Genomic DNA, 14,811 nt, shown 5'->3' on the forward strand with positions numbered 1-14,811 from the left:
AAGGATGCCTGTGAATGACTGAACTTGCTTACACCTCCTTCTGATTCTTGTGTGTGCAGTCTCTGCACATGTAAAGTGGTACAAACTTTGCTTCCGTCGTGCCTCAGCAGTAAAGAATCCGCCTGCAATGAAAGAAACGCGGATTTCATCCCTGGGTCGGGAAGATCCCCTGGAGAAGGAAATGGCAACCCACTCCATATTCTTGCCTGGAGAATTCCATGGACAGAGGAACCTGTCGGCGGACTATAGTCCATGGGGTCACAAAGAGTCTGACACAATTTAGCAACTAAAAACAACCACCACAATGAGCTTTGCACTTAGACAAGAATGGATTTAAGTCTGGGCTCTACTGCTTACCCCCGAATGACTACAGATATTTCCTTAACAACTTGTGCCTATTTCCTCATCTGCTTAAATAACAGAACCTGACTCATGGAATTATTTCAAGGATTAAATGAAATAATGCCTGTGAAGAGGCATTCAGCAAGTGGTAACTGCGATTTTTGTGCATGGTGCATTTTTCTGCCAGATGCATCCACGTCTTCAAGAGACAATATAGCAGAATGGTTAAGAATACTTTCCAGGTGGACTTTCATGGTAGTCCAGTGGTTAAGAATCTTCCTGCCAAAAAAAAAAAAAAAAAAAGAATCTTCCTGCCAATGCAGGGGACATGGGTTCAATCCCTGGTTGGAGAACTAAGATCCCACACTCAACAACCACAAGTTCTAATGCTGCAACTAAAAAGATCCCACATGCTGCAAGGAATTTCAAAGATCCTGCATCCCACAACTAAGACCTAGTGCAGCCAAATAAATAAATAAATACTTATTTTCAAAAATAGCTGATGGTTATAAACTGACATTCCTGTCTCAGTTATAATTCCCAGCCATGAGGAAACCAGATCTGAAAGAGACACGTGCACCCCAATGTTCATCGAAGCACTGTTTATAATAGCCAGGACATGGAAGCAACCTAGATGCCCATCAGCAGATGAATGGATAAGGAAGCTGTGGTACATATACACCATGGAATATTACTCAGCCGTTAAAAAGAATTCATTTGAATCAGTCCTAATGAGATGGATGAAACTGGAGCCCCTTATACAGAGTGAAGTAAGCCAGAAAGATAAAGAACATTACAGCATACTAACACATATATATGGAATTTAGAAAGATGGTAACGATAACCTTATATGCAAAACAGAAAAAGAGACAGAAATACAGAACAGACTTTTGAACTCTGTGGGAGAAGGTGTGGGTGGGATATTTCAAAAGAACAGCCTGTATACTATCTATGGTGAAACAGATCACCAGCCCAGGTGGGATGCATGAGACAAGTGCTCGGGCCTGGTGCACTGGGAAGACCCAGAGGAATCAGGTGGAGAGGGAGGAGGGAGGGGGGATCGGGATGGGGAATACATGTAAATCTATGGCTGATTCATATCAATGTATGACAAAACCCACTGAAATGTTGTGAAGTAATTAGCCTCCAACTAATAAAAAAAAAAAATTACCAGCCAGACTGACTTTTAAAACCTAAAGCATCTAGTCTTCTGTTTGCTCAGCCATTTCATTTATAATGGTCAGCCAGAGCCAGATCTGAATGAAAGAGCTTGAAGCTTACAATTTTCTGCTTCCTCTATGCCATGGTATCTCTACCACAGCAATATTGACACTTGGGGTCCCAAAATTATTTGTGGTCAGAAGCTATCCTCTGCATTAAAAGGCATTGAGCAGCATCCACCCACTAGATCCCAGTAGCATCCCCACTCAAGGTCATGAGTGACCTCCAGAAATGTCTGTAGCCATTGCCAATGTCCCCAGGAGGCAAAATCACCTGAAGTTGAAAACACTGCTCTCCACGACAACAAGGAATTTGGACTCTGATCCCCCTAAAGAGCAAATGAACTGATCAGAGAACATGAAGTATATGATTTCAGACCTCCTAGATGCAAAGTTACCCACCTTACCTGCCGACTTCTCCACAGTTTCACTCTTGGTTCCAACAGTAATTTCTCTTGATGTCTTTTTCAGAAATCACCCCCAAGACAACCAACGGCACAAAAGAGGTGAGTGGAAGATGAGTCCTGGAACCTAGACAGATAACAAATATTCACAAATCTCAAAGTTAGGAAATGAGGTGAATACTATATATGTGTGCTATATGTCATATATCATATGCATGATAATATAAAATACCTGATATGATTATGACAAATATTGTAATATATGCTAATTGTGGCATATGTTTATTAACCTATTATATTTTGATATATAATATGTATTGTATAACTGTGATATATACATATATATATATCACTATGTTTATCACTATATATCTCACTATAGAGATAAATGATAGATCAATACATTATATATGTATATATGGGTGTGTGTGTATGAGTGTGGGTGTGTGTGTGAGTATGTGTGTGTGTGTACTACCCCCTGAAGACAGGATCTATCCCAGACCAAGAAAGAGACTAAGTAAGACTGTATTAGGATTCGATGAGCTGCTGCAACAAAGAGACCCAAATATCCAATGGCTTTAAAAACATGGATCTTTATTATTTTCTGAGCTATTAGTCCAGAGGTGAGCAGTCCAGGCTGGTGAAGGAATTCTGCTCCATGAGGTCATTCGGGTACCCACATTCTTTCCATATTGCTGGTCCACCATCCCCTGGCATCTTGTCCTCAGCTGCATAGTCAAAGCTGGGTGGCTGCAATGCTGCATTCATACTGGTGGGTAGAAGGGAGGGGAAATCCAGGGCAAGCTGTCTGGTGTACAGGTGAAGGGGGACAGTGGGGAGAGTGAAGAGAGGGCCTCTGTCCTCATTTACTCACTATATAAAATGCTAATAAGGTCAGGAGAACTTCTTTGGAGACATGTCTTAAGGTGACAATCCAGAAGTTGCATGTATCACAGTGAAACCTAGCTGCAAAGGAAGCTGGGACAATGCTATCTATGATTGTGTGGCACAGCCCAGATAAAATTTGACAAATTTATTTAATTATTAAAAATAGGAGGATGGAACTTCCCTGGTGGTCCAGTGGTTAAGAGTCCACCTGCCAATGTAGGAAACACGGGTTCTATCCCTGGTCTGGGAATATTCCACATGCTGTGGGACAACTAAGCTTGCATGCCTTAGAGCCCATTCTCTGCAGCAAGAGAAGTGACCCCAATGAGAAGCCCGCACACCGAAACTAGAGTGTAGCCCCCCACTTGCTACAACTAGAGAAAGCCCAGGTCAGCAATGAAGACCTAGTACAGCAAAAAAAAATGCAGGAAGAGGAAATGGATGTTGTAGGACAATTAAGAGAGACCGAGAAAATTATAGGTAGTAATCATTAGTGTCTGTAAACTGACTCTGAACTTTAACAAAGAGAATGATGCCTGTCTCTGAGCATCTATTGTCTAACAGAATGAGCTCATCCCTCCCTCTCACCACTCCCCACCTTCACCTTTCTCTACTCCCAAGGGACTCTTCATGTCTTGCCCTCCCAAGCTCCAGGTCTCAGATAAACACCTTCCTCTCAACCTAAAACTCCTTTTCCAGCTCCTCACCTGGCTGCTTCCTTCCACTCTTCTTTACTCAAGACCCAATTCAGGTGTCACCTCCTTCCGGATGGCCTCCGTCACTCTCTCCATCTGAGTTAATATCCCCCCAGTATGTTCTTATTTATTTATTTATTTGGCTGCACTGGCAGGAAATGGCAACCCACTCCAGTATTCTTGCCTGGAAAATTCCATGGACAGAGGAGGCTAACGGGCCACAGTTCATGAGGTCACAAAGAGTCAGATAGAACTAAGCAGCTGAGCACACACACCCTGGGTCTTAGTTGCAGCCGCTGGAATCTTCAGTGGTGGTGTGTGAAGTCTTAGTTGAGAGAGCTGTTAGTTGCAGCATGTGGGATCTAGTTCCCTAATCAAGGACCAAACCCAGGCCCCCTGTACTGGGTGAGCAGAGTCTTAGCCACTGGACCACCAGGGAAGTCCCCACCAGACTATGCTCTTATGGTGGGGGTTTCAAATCCTAATACCACAGTGGCAAGTGACTGGGGCAAGATAATGACCTCACAGCATTAGGGTTCTCCAGAGAAACAGAACCAATAGGAGATAAGCTATAAAGAGACCTGTTATAAAGAATTGGCTGACAGGTCCCAAAATCTGCAGTCCACAAGCTGGAGACCCAGAAGAGTTGATGATGTAGTTCCAGTTTGAATCCAGAGGTCTCAGACCAACCCAGGAAGAGTTGATGTTTCAGTTTGAGTTTGAAGGAAAACAACAAAGTCTCAAAATTGGGTCGTTTGTAGAGATGCGGATGGGCTTAAAGAGTCCATCACACAGAGTGAAGTAAGTCAGAAAGAGCAAAACAAATATTGATGTATTATATGTGGAATCTTTTTTAAAAAATGGTACTGATGAACCTATTTGCAGGGCAGGAATAGAGACACAAATGTAGAGAACGGATGTTGGGACATGGAGGGGTAAGGGGAAGGTGGGATGAATTGGGAGATTAGGTTTGACATAAATACACTACCACGTGTGAAATAGATAGCTAGTGGGAAGTTGCTCTATAGCACAGGAAGCTCAGCTCGGTGCCCTGGGATAACCTAGAGGTAGGTTGGGTCGGGGAAGGGAGGTTCAAGAGGGAAAGGATATTTGTTAGAAATAGCTGATTCACTTCATTGCACAGCAGCAACTAACAACACTTGTTAGTTTACAACTAACAATTGTAAAGCAATCACACCCCAATAAAATTTAAAAACAATGTTCAATTAAAATAAATAAATATATAATTAATAAATAAATAAATATTTAAAAAAAAAAAAAAAAGCTAAAAAGCAATGTCCCAGCTCAAGCCTGGCACAGGAGAAAATTCCCTCTTACTCAGACTTCTCGTTCTAATCAGACCCCCAACTGACTGGATGAGCCCCAGCCACATCAGGAAGGGCAATCAGCTTTACTTCCTCCCTCCATTCAGATGTTCATTTCATGTCAGACCCAGAATGATGCTTGGCCGAACATCTAGGTAACCCCATGACTCAGTCTAGCTGTCACAAAATTAACCATCACACTTTTTAAGAAGAATTTACTCATCTTTAAGATGAGGGTGGTGATGGCGCCCTTGGATAAAGAGCAGGTTAAATGAGATAATACATGTATAGTATTCAGCACAGTGCCGGGTCCAGAGTACACATTCCATTCACGTTATCTATTGTTATCTCCTCCAAACTGATGATATTTAAGTGGTGTGCTATCACTCACTAGACAGTGAGCTTCTTGAGGAAGGGAATCAGCCCAAGCCAGCCTTGGGAGTTCAACATCTGTTCATTGCAGTAATGAACAAATAATCGTGTTATCAAAAGGAGCATTTCATTATAAAAGTCATTGTCAGCTTTCTCAAAAAATTAAACATAAAATTATCAGGTGACTTTACAATTATCTGAGCTTCCCAGGTGGCTCAGACACTAAAGCATCTGTCTGCAACGCAGGAGACCCAGGTTCGATCCCTGGGTCGGGAAGATCCCCTGGAGAAGGAAGCGGCAGCCCACTCCAGTAGTCTAGCCTGGAATATCCCTTGGACTGAGGAGCCTGGGAGGCTACAGTCCATGGGGTCGCAAGAGTCGGACATGACTGAGCAACTTCACTTTCTTTCACTTTCTACAATCCTACTTCTAGGAATATACCCAAGAGAATTGAAAGCAGGGACGCAAACATGTACCTGGACAAAAGTAGAATTCAAAAAGATACACACATCCCTATATTCGTAGCAGAACTGTTCACAATAGTCGACATGGTAACAACCTAAACGTCCATTGACAGATGAGCAGATAAAGAAGACGTGGTTCATGTATATAATGGAATATCACTAAGTTGCTTTAGTCATGTCCAACTCTGTGTGACTCAGTGGACCGTAGCCCGCCAGGCTCCTCTGTCCATGGGATTCTCCAGGCAAGAATGCTGGAGTGGGTTGCCATGGCTTCCTCCAGGGGATCTTCCCAACCCAGGGACTGAACCCATGTCTTTTATGTCTCCTGCATTGGTAAGCAGGTTCTTTACCACTAGCACCACCTGGGAAGCCCAGTGGGATATTATTCAGGCATAAAAAAGGTTGAAATAATGTCATTTGCAACAACATGGATGAACCTCGAGATTATCATACTAAGTGAAGTAAGTCAGAAAGTGAAAGACAAATACCATATGATGTTGTGTATGTGAAATCTAAAACATGACACAGATGAACTTAGTTACAAAACAGAAACAGGCTCACAGACATAGAGAACAGACTTGTAATCGCCAAGGAGGGAGGGGGTAAGGGAGGATTGGATTGGGAGGTTGGGATTAGCAGATGTGAACTATTATATATAGAATAGATAAACAACAAGGTCCTACTTATAACACAGGGAGCTATATTCAATATCCTGTGATAAACGATGATGAAAAAAATATGAAAATGTGTATATAAAAGTGAATCACTTTGCTGTACAGCAGAAATTAATACAACACTGTAAATCAACTCTACTTCAATAAAATAAATTTTAAAAAAAGAGAGCAGGGACCCAAATATATACTTGCACAACTATGCTCTTGGCAGTCCTATTCACAATAGCCAAAAGACAGAAACAGCCCAAATGTCCACTAATTGATGACAGGATGAATAAAATGTGGTATATCTATACAGTGGAATATTATTCAGCCATAAAAAATGAAGTTCTGATTCCCAGTACAATACGGATGAACCTCAAAAACATTATGCTCAGTGAAAGAAGTCAGACACAAAAGATTACATGGTATATGATTCCACTTACATGAAATGTCCAAAATAGGCAAATCCAGGGAAACAGAAAGCAGATTTGTGCTTTCCAGAGGCTGGGGGAGGGGAGAATGGGGAGTAACTGTTTAATGGGTTTTATTTGGAAATGATGGAAATGTTTTAGAACTACATAGAGGTGAGGGTTATACAACATCATGGACATTCTAAATTATTACTGACTTGTATACTTCCGTGGTGGTCCAGTGGTTAGGACTCCATGCTTCCAACTGCAGGGGGTGTGGGTTTGATCCCTGGTTGGAGAACTGAGATCCCACATGCCATGTGGCCCAAAAAAAAAAACTACTTTAAAAAAAGAATGTATTTTATGTTACATGAATTTCACTTCAAAAAAACAAAATGCATTGCCAAAGAAAAACAGGTACAAAGTCATCACGTTAGATTAGACACTAAAACAGCCATTCTGATGACCCAATACTCTGGCACCTACTCTGTACAAATGAGTTTAAACCAAGAAGACTTCTGCTGCCATTTAGAAAAGAGAGAGATGTTTTACATCAGGTATGGCTGAGGAGGGGGGCTGCCCTTTCACTACAAAACTCAGCTCAGAATTTCCACCAACACTGGTTAGACTGAAAGAATAAACCATTAAAAGGCTTATTTGAACCTGATTCTGAAAGCCCCTCCAATCCTTCTTTACATATTACTCTGCTTATAACTCTTTGGCATGATATTTTCCTATTAAAAACATCCATTTAACCCATGAACACTTACTGAGGCCCTGCTATTCACCAAAGGGGCTTCCCAAGGTGGACAGCGGTAAAGAATCCGCCTGCAATGCAGGAGAGACGGGAGATGCTGGTTCAATCCCTGGGTCAGGAAAATCCCCTGGAGGAAGGCATGGCAACCCACTGTAGTATTCTTGCCTGGAGAATCCCATGGACAGCGGAGCCTGGTGGGCTATAGTCCTTAGGGTCGCAAAGAGTCAGAAACGACTGAAGCCACATAGCACTATTCATCAGGGACCGTTCTAGGTACTAGGAAATAGCCGTGAAGACAAAATTCCTATCCCAATGGGACTTAATGTCTAGTACTTTGTGTGCTATGCTTAGTCGCTCAGTCGTGTCTGACTCTTTGCATCCCCGTGGACTGTCGCCCGCCAGGCTCCTCAGTCCACGGGGACTCTCCAGGCAAGAATACTGAAATGGGTTGCCATGCCCTCCTCCAGGGGATCATCCCGACCCAGGGATCGAACCCAGGTCTCCCACATTACAGGCAGATTCTTTACCATCTGAACCACTGGGGAAGCCTATGAATACAGGAGAGGGTAGTCCATCCCTTCTCAAGGGGATCTTCCCCACCCAGGAATCAAACTGGGGTCTCCTGCATTGCCGGCAGAGTCTTTACCAGCTGAGCTACCAAGAAAGCCCTCTAGTACTTTAACATACCACAAATCCCTTAGAAGCTTGTTAAAGTGCAGGTTCGGATTCAGAATGTGTGGACTGGGACCTAAGAGTCTGAATTCCTAATAAGCTCCCATGTGATGCTGATACTGCTTGTCCAAGGCCTATACTTTAAGTAAAAGCATGTAGAGATCAACATAAAAATAATTTTTCAAGTCACATATGCTACACTTTTTATTGAAGTAAAGTTTTTTTTTAATTAGAGTGTAATCGCTTTACAGTGTTGTGCTAGTTCTGTTGTACAACAACGTGAATCAGCTCTAAGTACACGTACATCCCCTCCCTCTTGAGCTTCCCTCATACCACCCCCATCCCACCCTCTAGGTCATCACAGGCACCAAGCTGAGCCCCTGTGCTACCCAGCACCTTCCCACTAGCCATCTACTTTATACGGGGTAGGTCTTGCATGTCAGGGATACTCTCGCAATTTAACGTACAGTTGTTTTACTGTTTCAGGTGTAGGGCAAAGTGATTCCGTTACGTATAATCTTTTTCAGATTTTTTCCATTGCAAGTTATTACAAGATATGGGAATATAGATTCCTGTGCTATACCATAGGTCTCTGTTGTTTATCTATTTTATATATAGTAATGTGTATCTGTTAACCCCAAATTCCTAATTAATCCCTCCCTGCCCTTTTTCTCTATGGTAACCATAAATTTGTTTTCTATAACAACAGTTTTAAAATTTCACCTTGACCCTTCAGTCTTCTTCAGCCACTGGCCCATCTTTTTTGCTGTTCTTCATAGAACCACTATACTGTATGGCTGAAACTAATATAATATTGTAAATCAACTATACTTCAGTAAATCAGTAAGATGGATAGATGGATAAAATGAGTTTAATATAGCTTTTAAAAAACAATACATTTCTTGATATAAAAAGGCCAGTTAGAGTTCCTTCTGAGCTATGATACTACTAAATGTTTTCTCAACTTTGGCCCCATTGACATTTGAGACTGGGTCATTCTCTGCTGTGAGGTTGTCACATGCCTTATAGGATGTTGAATAACATCTCTGGCCTAATTATCAGTAGAACCAGCACTCCGCAGCAGTGACAATCCAAATGTCTTCCCATCCGGGGAATCAAAATCATCCCCGGTTGAGAACCACTGGTCTATTTCTAGAAATCCTACCACTTCCTTGTTGGTAAAAGATGCTTATAATAACTAACACTTAAATGGTGTTTGAGCTTCCCTGGTGGCTCGGTGGTAAAGAATCTGCCTGCAATGCAAGAGACCCAGGTCTAATCTCTGGGTCAGGAAGATCCCCTGGAGAAGGAAATAACAACCCACTCCAGTATTCTTGCTTGGAGAATCCCATGGACAGAGGATCCTTGTGAGCTACAGTTCATTGGTCACAAAGAGTCAGACACAGCTGAGTGACTAATGCTTCTATGATGTTTACCAGGCTAACACTGTTCTGAAAATAAAATGTCTCTTCATTCATTTAATCTTCCCCCAAACTTTATGGGGTCTTAGTACCATCCTCATCCTAAATGGAGAACCTGAAGCACAGAGTGACTGAGTGACTTTCCCAAGGTTGCACAGCCAGTGAGAGGTGGAGTCAGCATTTGAACCAGTCATCCGACCCCACCGCCTTCTTTCTTGTGTTTTCTTCTGACCCTTGGGATGTGGGACCCATCAATTGGATTTTTTTTAATTCTTTCTCTCTTCAAAGATGCAACGGGTTATTGAGGCTACTGAGACTCTTCTCACCAATAAGCCTGGATTGAAAGAGATGAGAAACATCACATTGACAGTCACAACCATTCTCCAGGACGTGGAATCAAAAGTTCTAAACGCTTCCTTGGCAGCCCCAGACCAGGAAACCCAGAAAGTCCAAAACAGCATTGTGGGTAAGAAGACAGTAAGATCTGAGACACACAGGAGGGGTTGGTTACTAACTGAGGTCCCCACTAAGCGATGAGAGAAGTAAATAAGGACTGCGTTCATCCATTTATGGGGCTTCCCGGGTGGCGCTAGTGGTAAAGAACCCGCCTGCCAATGCAGGAGACATAAGAGACATGGGTTCAATCCCTGAGTCGAGAAGATCCCCTGGAAGGGGTATGGCAACCCACTCCAATATTCTTGCCTGGAGAATCCCCATGGACAGAGGAGCCTGGGGGGCTACAGTCCATGGGGTCACCAAGAGTCAGACATGACTGAAATGACTGAACACACATGAACACATCCATTTATATAAAATTCTAGAAAATGCAAACTAATCTCTAGTGACACAGAGGGCCAAGTCAGTGAAGGGATGGAAAAGGGATGTGAGGAAATTTGGAGAAATTGTTGGCAGTGACAGAAATGTTGTCTGCCTTGACTGTGATGGTGGTTTTACAGAGGTACACACTCAGTGAAACCCATCTAGTTGTACACTTTAATATGTGAGATTTGCTGTATGTCAATTACACCTGCATAGAGCTGTTTTTAAAAATTGCCAGTGGGGGAATTCCCTGGTGGTCCAGTGGTTAGGACTTGGCAATTTCACTGCTGAGGTCTGAGCAGGTCCGGGAACTAATATCCCACAAGCCTCATGGTGTGACCAAAAATTTTTTTAAATAAAAACAATGTTTTGCTGTTGCTCAGTCACTCAATCATGTCCCACTCTTTGCAACCCCATGGACAGCAGCATGCCAGGCTTCCCTGTCCTTGACCATCTCCCAGAGCTTGCTCAAACTCATGTCCATTGAGTCGGTACTGAAATCCACTGAACCATCTCATCCTCTGTCATCCCCTTCTCCTCCTGCCTTCAAATCTTTCCTAGCCTCTGGATCTTTTCTTATGAGTCAGCTCTTCGAATCAGGTGACCAAAATATTTGAGCTTCAGCATCAGTCCTTCCAATGAATATTCAGGATTGATTTCCTTTAGGACTGATAGGTTTGATCTCCTTGCAGTCCAAGAGACTCTCAAGAGTCTTCTCCAACACCACAGTTCAATTTTCTTTAAGGTCCACGCTCACATCTGTACATGACTACTGGAAAAGCCATAGCTTTGACTAGATGGACCTTTGTTGGCAAAATAATGTCTTTGCTTTTTAATATGCTGTCTAGATTTGTCATAGCTTTTATTCCAAGGAGCAAGCGTCTTCTAATTTCATGGGTGCAGTCACCATCTGCACCAGTGATTTTGGAGCCCAAGAAAATTAAGTCTGTCACTGTTTCTGTTGTTTCTCCACCTATTTGCCTTGAAGGGATGGAACTGGCATGCTGCAATGCATGGGGTCGCAAAGAGTCAGACACAATTGAGCAACTGAACTGAACTGAACTGATGGGACTGGATGCCATGATCTTCGTTTGTTGAATGCTGAGTTTTAAGCCAACTTTTTCACTCTCCTCTTTCACTTTCTTCAAGAGGCTCTCTAGTTCCTCTTCACTTTCTGCCATAAGGGTGGTGTCATCTGCATATCTGAGGTTATTGCTATTTCATGACTGCTATTGCAGTCATGATTCCATCTTGTGCTTCCTCCAGCCCAGCGTTTCTCATGATGTACTCTGCATATAAGTTAAATAAACAGGGTGACAATATACAGCCTTGTCATACTCCTTTTCCAATTTGGAACCAGTCAGTTGTTCCATGTCCAATTCTAACCGTTGCTTCTTGACCTGCATACAGGTTTCTCAGGAGGCAGGTCAGGTGGTCTGGTATTCCCAAATCTTGGAGAATTTTCCACAGTTTGTTGTGATAATATTTAGAATTAAATAAATACCTGCACGCTAAATCACTTCAGTCATGTCCAACTCTTTGTCACCCCATGGACTGTAGCCCTCCAGGCTCCTCTGTCCATGGGACTCTCCAGGCAAGAATACTGGAGTGGGTTGCCATGCCCTCCTCCAGGGTAATTTCCCAACCCAGGGATCAAATCCACATCTATCATGGCAGGTGGGTTCTTTACCACTAGTGCCACCTGGAAAGCCCAAATAAATACATGAATAAACAAAAATTGTCAGTGGTTTCTAATCCTGAGTCTGGGACTCTGGCTTACAGGTAGTTTTTTTTTTTTAATGATTCAGTGCTCACAGAACCTAACAGCACATGTCACGGTGATGTGACTTAAACCACCCCAGAAGGAACATCTTACTACATATTTTTAAAATAGAAATACATTTTTTTAAGGAACTGAAAGCAAACTTTTATTTAAAGACCTCTTCGGGTCATGGTCATTTGGACTCATGGCCTCAATTTGCTGCTCAACTCTCTGGTGACTCAGATAGTAAAGAATCTGCCAGAGACTCAGGTTCAATTCCTAGATCGAAAGACCCCATGGGAATGGCAACCCACTTCAGCATTCTTGCCTGGAGAATTCCATGGACAGATGACCCTGGAGAACTATAGGCCATGGGGTCACAAAAAGTTGGACATGACTGAGTGACTTTCACTTTTGCTAGCAGAGCTCTGGCAACAGTGAAATAAACGTGCTAAATTCTTTCTAAAATAGAAATACTTTTGTTAAGGAATCCCCTGGCTGTCCAGTTGTTAATGCTCAACACTTTCACTGCCTTGGGCCAGGGTTCAATTCTTGGTTGGGGAACTAAGATCCCACAAGCCACGTGGCATAGCCACCCCCCAAAAAAACTTTTATTATACCTGTCATACATATTCATTATATATCCATGTGCTACAGATATGTCAGTTAGCTTGACTGCAGTAATCATTTAACTATATGTGTCAGACACAGCTGAGCACCTGAGCACACACACACATGCACACATGTGTCAAATCTTCATGTTGTACACCTTAAATATACATAATTTTTGTTTTTGAAAATAAAAAATGAAATACCATAGCAAAGCCAAGTATTAAATTTTTAATTAGGAAAAAACACATACACAAAACTAAACTGAGACCAGCCAAATCTGCCCACAATTCAGTGCTCCAATCCAGTACCCACGTAGGTACATGTCTGATGAAGAGACACATATTTGTTGTGTATGTTACACTTACATACGCTTGCCAGACTTGCTTTCTCACTCATTACATGGCTAACATCTTTCCATGCACATCCTATATATCATTACCCATGTTATTGTCTTCAATAGTTTATATAGTTGCATTGTACATATAATTTATTTACACTATAATTTATTTCTCTATTCTGAGAAATGTGGGTTGTTACAAAACAACCCTTTGACAAAGACCATAAAAGTTTTATCTGTATCTATTCGTTAAATGTTTTCTTAGGATAAATTCATAGAAGAGGAATTGTCAGATCAAAAGGAAGAAAGCATTCTATGAACTTTTGATACATATCACTATATTGGCCTCCAAAAATGCTGTTTACTGTGCTTTTTATTAATATTCAGCTCAGAGATGCTAATGTATTTGTGTATGCCTAACTAATCGTTTTGTTTTACCAACTTTCATGATAAAATACTTCATAAAAATAATCATTCTTTATAGTTTTTAATAAAATAAAATCCAATGCCTTCACTTCTCAGGAAACCAGAATCTGGACACTTTTATTTAAAATTAAACCACATTACAAGTAATTCTTATATTTTCTGATTTGGCCAGTTCCTAATTGAGTTTTTGGTTTTGTTTTATTTTTTGGCCAAGCCATGAGTCATGTGGGATGTTAGTTCCCTGACCAGGGATCAAACCTGCAGCCCCTGCATTGAAAGGGCACAGTCTTAACCACTGGACTATTAGGGAAGTCCCCCTCATTGTTTAATCAATGATATAAAGTACCCTTACCTCAGTGAGCTTTCATCACCTCACCTGTAAAATGAGATAGTAATGCTGCATTCAATGCATTTAGAACCAAGGCTGGTAATTGCCATAACTTTCCGCTCTTTATAATTGCTTTTTTAACTTTTTTAACACACTCAAAAGGAGACATAATAAGACTATTGCACCCCTCACCTAGCTTCAATAATTTCCAACTACCTTCTGATTTTTAAGATAAATATTTTCATGATCTTATTGTTTGTTATTCTGTGACTTCATTTTTATTGGGAGCATGGTTCCCCATTATAGAGATAAGCCATAAGTTATTTAACCAATTCCTTCTTAAACTTTAGGTCATTTCTCATTTTCACCTTTATCATCTTTACTGCCATGGACTTTCTCGTAGCTAATTCTGCCCTCTTAGTCATTATTGTTTTCCAAGAATAAATTCCTAGAAACAGAATAGTTGCTTCAAAGACAATGTGCTAAAGAATGTTAGTTAAGAATATGGTTTCAAAAAAAAAAAAAAGAATATGGTTTCAGGGGACTTTCCTGGCAGTCCAGTGGTTAAGACTTCACCTTCCAATGCAGGCGGTGTGAGTTCAATCCCTGGTCAGGAAACTAAGATACCACATGCCTCTCAGCCAAAAAACAAAAACATAAAAAACAGAATCAATATTGTAACAAGTTCAATAAAGACTTTAGAAATGGTCCACAGTAAAAAAGAAATCTTTAAAAAGAGAACATAGGACTCAGTCAGTTCTTACTCTTTGCACCCCACAGAGCCTGCCAGGCTTCTCTGTCATGAGATTTTCTCAGCAAGTATACAGGAGTTAGAGTCCTACTTAAATTCTGAATTTCAGTTTGCTCTTCTGAAAGGTCCTTCATTGTGTTACATGAGGCT

At 41.5% G+C, this 14,811-nt stretch overlaps 1 protein-coding gene across 3 annotated transcripts in view; it reads left to right on the forward strand.

Annotated features, from left to right (window-relative positions):
* The window catches only part of ADGRE3 (adhesion G protein-coupled receptor E3), a 56,126-nt gene that overhangs the window by 14,632 nt on the left and 26,683 nt on the right, over window positions 1-14,811 (forward strand). For all 3 annotated transcript variants that reach the window (XM_043911197.1, XM_043911199.1, XM_043911198.1), the window contains 2 exons: window positions 2,034-2,068; window positions 9,915-10,092. In XM_043911197.1, the coding sequence (XP_043767132.1) occupies window positions 2,034-2,068; window positions 9,915-10,092 (213 nt within the window). The remainder of the gene's footprint in view (window positions 1-2,033; window positions 2,069-9,914; window positions 10,093-14,811) is intronic.

This window comes from Cervus elaphus, chromosome 9, assembly GCF_910594005.1.
Source record: "Cervus elaphus chromosome 9, mCerEla1.1, whole genome shotgun sequence".
Classification (NCBI taxonomy): Eukaryota; Metazoa; Chordata; class Mammalia; order Artiodactyla; family Cervidae; genus Cervus; species Cervus elaphus.